Here is a 9,859-nt window from a genome sequence, read left to right on the forward strand (position 1 = left end):
AACACAAATTTATTATCCTAAAATTCTGGAGGTCAGAAGTCCAAAACCAGACCTACTAGAATAAGGTCAAACTGTGAGTGGGGCAAGTTCCTTCTGGAGGTTCCAAGGGGAGAATGTCTCCTTACTGTTTTTAGTGTCTAACAGTCACCTGCATTCCACTGCTCACAGCCTCTTCCTCAGATCACTCTAATCTCTTCCTGATCCTCCTGTCTCCCTCTTATAAGGACCCTGTGATTATATTTAGGACTCTCCCGTATAATCCAGGATATTCTCACCATTTTAAGATCCTTCACTTAATCACATCTGCAAAATCCCTTTTACCATGTAAGGTCACCTACTTACAGGTTCCAGGGATCAGGGCAAAGCTATCCCTGAAGGGCCACTCTTCTGTCTATCACAACAAGATAGAATTTTAGAACATTCGCAGTCCTCTGCATCTCCTTCACTTTGTAGACAAGGGAACTAAGCCCTAGAGAAGAGAGCTGCTAGCTCAGAGTCACAGCGCTTTGGTTACAAAGCTGGAGGAACTCATCACCATCTTCTTCCAAGAATCCTGCCCGTTCTGGCAGCCTTTGTGCTGCGTAGAAATCGGAAGGTCATGTAGGTGCCAGGCACCAGTTGAAAGTTAAAAAAATAAAAAGTAAAATGGAAAGTTCTGGAGGGCAGTACGAGGAAGGGATGGCTTCTTCACCCATCAGAGTTGGCTTCCAGGAAGGGATAGAAAAAATTAAGGAAGGAGAAGGGTCCAGTTACACAATTCCTCGTTTGTTTCTATCACTTTCTTCAGAAGGATTATTTAGCATTTTCCCTTAAACTCACATGTGCTTGTTAAACAAACAAAATTAACTTCCAAGAACAGGAACAAGACAGGGATGCCCACTCTCACCACTCCTGTTCAACATAGTACTGGAAGTATTAGCCATTGCAATTAGACAAGAAGAAGAAGTAATAGGCATCCAAATTGGAAAAGAAGAAGTAAAACTGTCCTTATTCGCAGATGACATGATATTGTACATAAAAAACCCTAAAGACTCCATCAAAAAACTATTAGACTTAATAAATGAATTCAGCAATGTAGCAGGATACAAAATTAACGCCAAGAAATCTATGGCATTTCTATACACCAATGGTGAACTTACAGAAAGAGAGACTAAAAAAACAAACCCATTTACCAGCGCACCAAAAAATTAATATACCTAGGAATAAACTTAACTAAGGAAGTAAAAGACCTCTACTCAGAAAACTACAGGACGTTGAAAAAAGAGAGAGAGGAAGACATAAACAGATGGAAGAACATACCATGTTCTTGGATTGGTAGAATCAACATCATTAAAATGTCCATACTACCTAAAGCAATCTATAAATTCAACGCACTTCCCATTAAAATACCAATGGCATATTTCACAGACCTAGAACGAACTCTCCAAAAATTCATCTGGAATAAAAAAAGACCCCAAATAGCTGCAGCGATCCAGAGAAAGAACAAAGTAGGTGGGATCTCAATACCAGATATCAAGCTGTATTACAAAGCCACTGTTCTCAAAACTGCCTGGTACTGGCACAAGAACAGACATATAGATCAATGGAATAGAATAGAGAGCCCAGAAATCGACCCGAACCAATATGCTCAATTAATATTTGACAAAGGAGGCAAGAACATACAATGGAGTCAAGACAGTCTCTTCAATAAATGGTGTTGGGAAAATTGGACAGATACATGCAAAAAAATGAAACTAGACCACCAACTTACACCATACACAAAAATAAACTCAAAATGGATAAAGGACTTAAATGTATGACGGGAAACCATAAAAATACTAGAGGAATCCAAAGGCAACAAAATCTCAGACATAAGCCGAAGCAATTTCTTCACCGATACAGCTCCTAGGGCATGGGAAACTAAAGAGAAAATAAACAAATGGGACTACATCAAAATATAAAGCTTCTGCACAGCAAAAGAAACCATCAACAAAACAAGAAATCCACTGCATGGGAGAACATATTTGCCAATGTTATCACCAATAAGGGTTTAATCTCCAACATTTATATGGAACTCATACAACTAAACAAAAGGAAGAAAAACAGTCCAATCAAAAAATGGGCAAAGGACCTAAATAGACAGGGCATTCAGAAAGCCAAGAGACATATGAAAACATGCTCAAAGTCACTAGTCATCCGAGAAATGCAAATCAAAACAATGAGGTACCATCTCACACCTGTCAGACTGGCTATCATCAACAAATCAACAAAGGACAAGTGCTGGAGAGGATGTGGAGAAACAGGAACACTCGTGCACTGCTAGTGGGAATGCAGACTGGTGCAGCCACTATGGAAGACAGTATGGAGTTTCCTCAAAAAACTAAAAATGGAACTCCCATTTGACCCAGTGATCCCACTTCTAGGAATATATCCCAAGAAAACAAACACCAATCAGAAAGGATATATGCACCCCTATGTTCATAGCAGCACAATTCACCATAGCTAAGATTTGGAAACAGCCTAAGTGCCCATCAGCAGATGAATGGATTAGAAAACTGTGGTACATCTACACGATGGGATACTATGCTGCTGTTAAAAAGAAGGAATTCTTACCATTTGCAACGGCATGGATGGAACTGGAGAGCATTATGCTAAGTGAAATAAGCCAGTCAATGAAGGAAAAATACCACATGATCTCACGCATTCATGGATAATAAAGACCATTATAAACTGATGAACAAAAATAGATACAGAGGCAGAGTAACATCGAACAGACTGTCAAACTACAGCGGGAAGGCCGGGGAGGGTTGCGGGGGGGGGGGGGGGGGGTGAGTAAGAGATAACTGAAGGACTTGTATGCATGCATATAAGCATAACCAATGGACACAAGACACTGGGGGGTGGGGGGGTAGGAGAGGCCAGGGGAAGGTCAAGGGGAGAAAAAAAAATGAGACATATATAATACTCTTTGTAATACTTTAAGCAATAAAACAATTTTAAAAAATATAAAATAAAATTAACTTCCATGACAACTGTGTTTTTAAATAAGGTTTATTGGTCCAAAATGCTAGCCAAAAGCAGCATAGACTCCAAATCACCAGGAGCATGGCTGAGCAGAACAGTGTGCCCATGGTCCCAGAGTCTTGCAAGCATTTCTGTACATGGAGCAGAGGGAAGGTGGAAGAAAGGTAATCTGAAAGAATTCTCATTAGCTGCAGGCAAAGAAGGGGGAGAAGGGGGAGCGGGGCCAGCATAGAGAAATGTTCCCTCCTGTAGATTGGCTGTGGGCAAGTCTGGAGAGTGCACGCACGTGCTAACAAGCCGAGGCTCCTGGAGTTAGTCAGTGGTTCTCAACCTTGGCTGCACATTAGAATCACCTGGGAATCTTTTTAAAATCCTGATTTCTGGGCCTCATCCTCTGGAAATTCTGTTTCTTTGTACACCCATTAAGAAACAGAATTTCCAGAGGATGAGGCCCAGAAATCAGGATTTTAAAAAGATTCCCAGGTGATTCTAATGTGCAGCCAAGGTTGAGAACCACTGAGTTAGGTGGTGCTGGTAGAAATAACCTGTGGAAATAGCCACCTGGAAGTTAACCTGAAGCTCCAACAGGCAATGGGAGGAATATGAGCAGTCATTAACAGGCTAACGTTCTGTCTTTCACTTCCCGGTCACTGTAATTTAATTTAGATATTTCAGAATTTTCTCTTTCTCATGCTATATTCCATTTATTCCAACAACCATTTTTAGAACTTGTAAGGAGCCTTCTGAGAATCGTTCTTTCTGGTTGTTTCCGTTTTCCCAGAGGATGAAGAGAAGGGAGGGGAGGAGGCTATGGTTTCTGGCTGCCTTTGCCTTTTGGTCCCCAGACAGAAATCAGGACAGGCAGCATCTCAGGTGCCACAGAGACCTCTTGTAACGCTCGTTTTGACCAAGAATTATGACTGCCAAGAGTTTGGTTTGGGTCAATCACATTCATAATGCTGGGTGGCTAGACAGGCTTAGAAAAATATGTAATTGGAGAGAACAAAGGGGGAAGGATTTTTTCCTCTTACCTCTTGAAAGAATATAACACTTCCTTTTTAAAATCTATAAACGGAGTTGTTTATTTTGAAAGAATTTTGCTCTGACCTTTTAAGTTGGTAAGACATTAAATTATTCATCATGTTATTTTTCTATCAGATGGTTTTGTGGTTTATTGATAATGTCTAAATTTCAGTGCTGGTGACAGCTCATTCTACAAAACTAATTGAAAGTATTGGCATTTCCTCAATTAGACAGTCGTTAAGTACATAAAAAAGAGAGGTTTGTTATGGAGTTGCTGTCTGAGCTCCAACAGAACAAACTGAGAACATTGCCAGCCACCCACTTCAAAACTCGGTGCAAGCGAAATAATGGCTTTGGAGGCTGTTTATTCCATTTTCCTGATAACCAGCCAGTCACTGTGGTCTTCAGGGAGTCAGCACTGAAAGGCTATGCATGCGATGAATCTAAAACCCCCGTAAAATAGAGTCAATAATCAAAGCTTTAGGGACATAGGCTGAATGTCCTTAAGATATCCTCTCTACTACATGTGGTTTGAAGCATCATTTGCCAAGGGAATGAATGTGTGTTTCCTTAAGTGATCTACAATACAAGGAATAATTTCCTTCTCTTATTTATAAAATGATCCAGGTGGCCGAAGAACATCATTCTTTGACCCTACAGAGGAAGTGCCTGCTGAGCTGGCTCCGTTGCAGTCAGGAGAGCCTGGCTAGGAAGACGGCCCAGGCCGATCAATGCTATTCCCAAACGTTGCTTAGGAGAGTCCTCCGGAGCTGGCAGCAGGTAAGGCACAGGAAGGGAGCTTTGAATACGTCTCTACTTAATCCCTGTAAGAAAATTAGATGCAATCCAGAATGTCCAGTCATTGTTTTTTCAAGAACAATGTAAAATAGTCAATCTAATGCATTGCTTAGAAATGAATGTGGAAATGTCAAATTAACTTTTTGTTGATATAAAATCTTAAGCCTATTTCTTTTCACACTGTTTGTCTCTATAAATTATGTGTCATTATATCAACTTTTGATTTTATACTTGTTTCTTATCCCATAATTGCTCAAGTGATTTTACTAGAAATCTACCCCCTTGATATTGTTACTGTTTCCCCCCCTCTGGTTCCATTATTTCCTTCAGACAAGGAAATAATGCTGTTTGGTTGGCTGCCACATTTTCTCTTTCTGCCTCCAGTGTCCTTTGTTCCTTTGTCTTGTCTTTGTTTCTATTCTTTCTCTTTTGTACTGTTTATTTGCTCTAGTTCTTTGTCTGTGACATTATTTGACTCATTTCTGTTTCTTTCCCTATCCCCAGTACCTGACTGACCTGGAGGAAGAAGTACAAACACTGTGTATGCATTTTCTTCAAAAGAAGATTTGCAGGGCCTGGCTTAACATGGTCAGGGAGGCCCGGATCGATTCTCAGAGCAAGCACAAGATTGCCGTGGAGCACAGTGACAGGTGAGGGGCTGATCTCTGAGGAAAGTCACTCTTTGACTGCATAATTGCCCTGCAATATATTCTGTACCTGGAACATGTCCAGAAAGAGGAAGTGGAGGCTAGGAGAGCTGGGCATTCAGCGATGCCAGCAGAGGTGTTCCAGCTCACCCACTGACTTGGTGATGAAAACAAGATAGTAACCACCCCCCTGGAACTCCAGGGCCCGTCTTTAAAATGAGGAGGGTGCCCGTCTTCTCTGCTTCACAGGGACTGGCAGGAGAATAAAGTTATGAGTAGTACATGAACACACTTAAGCAAATGTATGTATTCTTTATGTCACATAGGTTTGTAAGTTCGATTTTTTAACATTATTGTGAAATATAACACTAATACAGAAAAGTGCTTAAGTCATGCAAGTCCAGCTTAATGAATTACTATAAAGGGGACATCCATGTCATCACCACTGAGGTCCAGAAGTAGGACACTGATGGCCCCCAGAGTCCCGCTGGCTTCTGCCCAAGGGCCAGCCCTTCCTCCTCAAGGTGAACTACTCCTGAGCTTTGTGCGGAGCATGTCCTTGCCTTTTTGTTTCTTCACTTTTGCCTTCCAAGCATGCAGCCTTCAAGGCTATATAGTTTAGTTTTGCCTGGTTTGGAATTTTATGTAATTCAAATCACACAGTATGCCATATTAATGTTTGTAATACAGTGATGTCTTATTTAATCTAAATTCCTTGAGGAATAAGGTGTAAGTTTTCCTTCGTTTTGTGTAATTTTAAGCATTTTGGATAGAAATGCCCTAAATTTTATTACGCACTTCCCTTTGAGAGTAAACAAATGGTCTGTCCTTCTTTGGTGACTGGGTGTCTGTCATTTCCTATGAACTTAATGTGGCAAATGCCTCCACGTTCTGTGGTGTACAGATTGTTGTGTAGGCACAGGAGTGTCACCTCCTCACACAGGCCTTCCCTGGCTACCTAAGGGAAAGTAAAAGAACCTGTTGGTCACTCCCATCCACTTCTGTGGCTTTCTTTTCTTTACAGCATTTCTCAGCCTGAATTCCAGTTGTGATTTACATACCTTAGTAATATGTTTTAGTCACATAAGGATTATTCTTACATGTACTTCAGATGGAAAGTCAACTTATCCTTAATATTTTACATTTTTTCCCTTTTTATTCTTAAAGGAGGATTCTCTGGATCACATTTCAGACATGGAAGAAGTTTGCAAAATTTATGAAAGAGGAAAGATTAAGAGAAGAAAGGCGAGAGCAACTCCGTAAGAAGGTAGCTGAAATCCTTCCGGACTTCCAGGCGCTGGCCCCACCGTGACTCTGGCTGTCCAGCGTCAGATACCTGCCCTCATGTAAGAGCCCTTGGTGGCCAGGGAACACAAGCCAGCGCCGTGCTTAAGATGGAATGCCCATGGTCCATACCGGTCTGTTAGCACCACCCACCCACATGCACATGCATCTACATGGTGGTTCTGTCAGGTATTCCTTGGACTAAAGGACTTCTTTTTTAGTTTGTACTTCCTTCTTTTATTTCTCTTGGGTTGCTAATCAGTTCACTAAAGCATTTATCCCAGCAGGATCAGCCACAGGAACTGTTCCTGTTCCACTGTTCAAATGCAGCGTCTGTATTTTTAGCATCATAAACTTTAAAAAGGACGTGTTTGCTTGCCTGAGCTTGTGGAGGAAAATGTCCTTATAGCTTAACGTGAGTTGTTAGCAAATGTAACTTTACTTAAAAAGAAATTAAAAGTAGTGAGCACTTAGAAAAGGAGTCATATGTGGCCAGGCACCTCGTTAGTACCTTAGCATCCGCAACAAGCATTCTGCCGGACTCCATCCTTTCTGCCCACCCCTAATGGAAAGCCACGCATCAAAGGTAGTCTTTGCAGTGCTGCAATGGATAACAGCGTATCCTAATTTCAGAGAAAGTGGGGCACCAAACACATTTTTCTTCAGTGCACCTTGATAAGCAGGAAGGGAAGTCCAGCAGTTTGTTAAAATATCTGGTCATGCTCCCAACTGCTACCTCTAAATAATATTTGATCTGCTTCTAGACCTCAATTTGATCTATATATCAAGATGTTTATCTTTCATTCAAAGAATGTTTTAATCTTTAAGGTGCTAAAGACTATAAAGACAATCCCTTCTGTGAACTGAATTATCTGCTAGAATTTTTTTTTCCATTACAAAACACATTTATTACAACAAATTCAAGTAGTAGATAAAAGCACAGAGTAAAATGAGAAAGTCCCTTGCACCCTGAGGTAACTGTTATTTGGTAGGTTGAAAATATGAGTTGGTAAAGTAAAATTCTGTCATCATGTCTTACTTCTTCGAAGGGATACCAAGCTGTAGCTATACCACCTGCAAAATGATTCTGTCCTCTGTGGAAGATGTGTGACTTACTCAGACATGACAAAACACCCTAAGTCAAACTTTAGTTCTTCTACAATATCCCTGTCTCCATAGTTATCCTCTAAAAAACTTTTTAAGACTGATGTCCACCAAAGAAAATGGGAATAAAAGTAACTCATATTTAATCTCTTTCCATCTGAATCACTTTTCATAACTGTAGTAAGTTATAGACTATTGGCTTATATTAGCACCCAAGCCTGTACGTATAGGTGAAGCCCTTAAGTAAGCATGCAAGGTTTCACCCGTAGAGCTTGAGTTTTCTCTCTTAAACTCTCTTTTATTTTTATTTCACCTCAAGCATCATTTAGAAATTGAGTCTTTAGCAACCCATATTCTGATTGAGCCAGCAAGAACTTTTTACCTACTTATAGAACCTTCTAAGTAGACATAGGAAAACAAATTAGTAAATGACCTATGTTTCTGGCTGGGCTATCTGTGTGTGTGTGTGTGTGTAAAACCTGAAACCATGGGTACGTGCCCTGACTGGGAATTGAACCTACAGCCTTTGGTGTATGAGACAACACTTCAACCAACTGAGCCACACCAGCCAGGCCTTGCTGGGCTATCTTAAAAATATGATTTGAAATTTTACTGCTAACAAAATGCCCAATAAGCAGTATCCCTGGCCTACAAAACTGGAAAAGTAACCACCAGGAATATGATAGTTTTAGGTCCACAGGCTGGGACCTAAAGCTACATTGCTGGCTTCTCTTAAAGCAAAGGAGTTCAGGAGGCACACCAAGAAACACCAACTAGTCTCCTTAAATAAAGCACTTTATTTCCCATTTAAATAACTTGGTCACAAAAAATAATAATAACTTGGTCACAGTACATTATTTTACATAAATGGCAGTAATTTTTTCAAATCTCCATTTGAAAGGCCTTGTGTCTGGGTCCAAGGTGATAGGATGAATACAAGGATAAAAACAGTGCAAAATGTGTAGCCCACAGCTTCGAGAGTTGGCTTAAGAAATCCCCTTTAATGTTGCTGGGCAAGTTACATTAAATATTAAGTTTAATATTAAACAAACATACCTGGGTTTCCTTTAGTCGATAACATCAGACCCAGAAACCTAATCAACCGAAAAGGCTCAAAAGCCCTAACAACTGAAACCGTCACATCACCCAAACCACAGATCACAACGAGTTGAGCTTCACGCAAGTTCTATTACCTGCATCTAGTCAGTGACATCACCTGAAGAAGTGCAGGATTTTATTTGTGTCAGTAACTAGAATAGATCTGGTTTTCAAGCTTTGCCTTTAAAGCAGGGGTGGGGAACGCCTGGCCCGCGGGCCGTATAAGGCCTGAGAAATCATTTGGTCTGACGCTGCCAAGGCAACCGCAGGCGGGACTCAAAATTCAATAAATCTGGGAGCTTTTTTCATAGCAACCTACACTTATCTTAAGTGAATTCTATTAAGCGAATGATGTTATGAATATCCAAATGGCCCTTGGCAGAAAAAAGGTTCCCCACCCCTGCTTTAAAGCATGAATTTCCTAGAAGTGGAAGGTGACATCAGGAAGACTAGAGTAGTAATGAGTCCCAAGCCCCGCTCGAAAACAGCCACAACCTCTAGGAAATGTGTCTTCATTAAGCACTAGGTCTTTGGTCTGCTGCTGCTGCTGCCGCCGTGAGACACTTAGTGCCCACTGAAGTGGGATAATTGTCCATTAGCAACAGGACCACATTGAGCTGATTGTACAAAAAGTTGCTGTTAGTCACAGCAAACATTTACAAGAGCACACTGGATTTTCTCCAGCATTAAGCCAAGCACAGCTCTCTCCTCGCCCTGCAGCACCTCCGCAATGTTTAATATAAAATGGCACGCTTGTCAAGCTCCTGATGTGAAAACCAGATTCCAAACAGGTGCCTCAAGCAAAAGTCTCTTCTCATCCATTGCTTATTTGAGGAAATTCTCTTTTATAATGCAGGGTACCAATATGCGGCTAAAATAAAGTCAAGTCATAAACCTGCTTG

General features: G+C 40.8%; 1 protein-coding gene across 1 annotated transcript in view; it reads left to right on the forward strand.

The window, feature by feature from the left end:
* The window catches only part of CCDC191 (coiled-coil domain containing 191), an 87,655-nt gene extending 79,873 nt beyond the window's left edge, over positions 1 to 7,782 (forward strand). The window contains exons 15-17 of the mRNA XM_081085656.1: positions 4,654 to 4,806; positions 5,329 to 5,474; positions 6,639 to 7,782. Coding sequence (XP_080941782.1) covers positions 4,654 to 4,806; positions 5,329 to 5,474; positions 6,639 to 6,783 — 444 coding nt within the window. The 3' untranslated portion in view covers positions 6,784 to 7,782. The remainder of the gene's footprint in view (positions 1 to 4,653; positions 4,807 to 5,328; positions 5,475 to 6,638) is intronic.
* Positions 7,783 to 9,859: the final 2,077 nt, after the last annotated feature.

The sequence above is a fragment of the Myotis nattereri genome (genome assembly GCF_964212035.1).
Source record: "Myotis nattereri genome assembly, chromosome: 3".
NCBI classification, from domain to species: domain Eukaryota; kingdom Metazoa; phylum Chordata; class Mammalia; order Chiroptera; family Vespertilionidae; genus Myotis; species Myotis nattereri.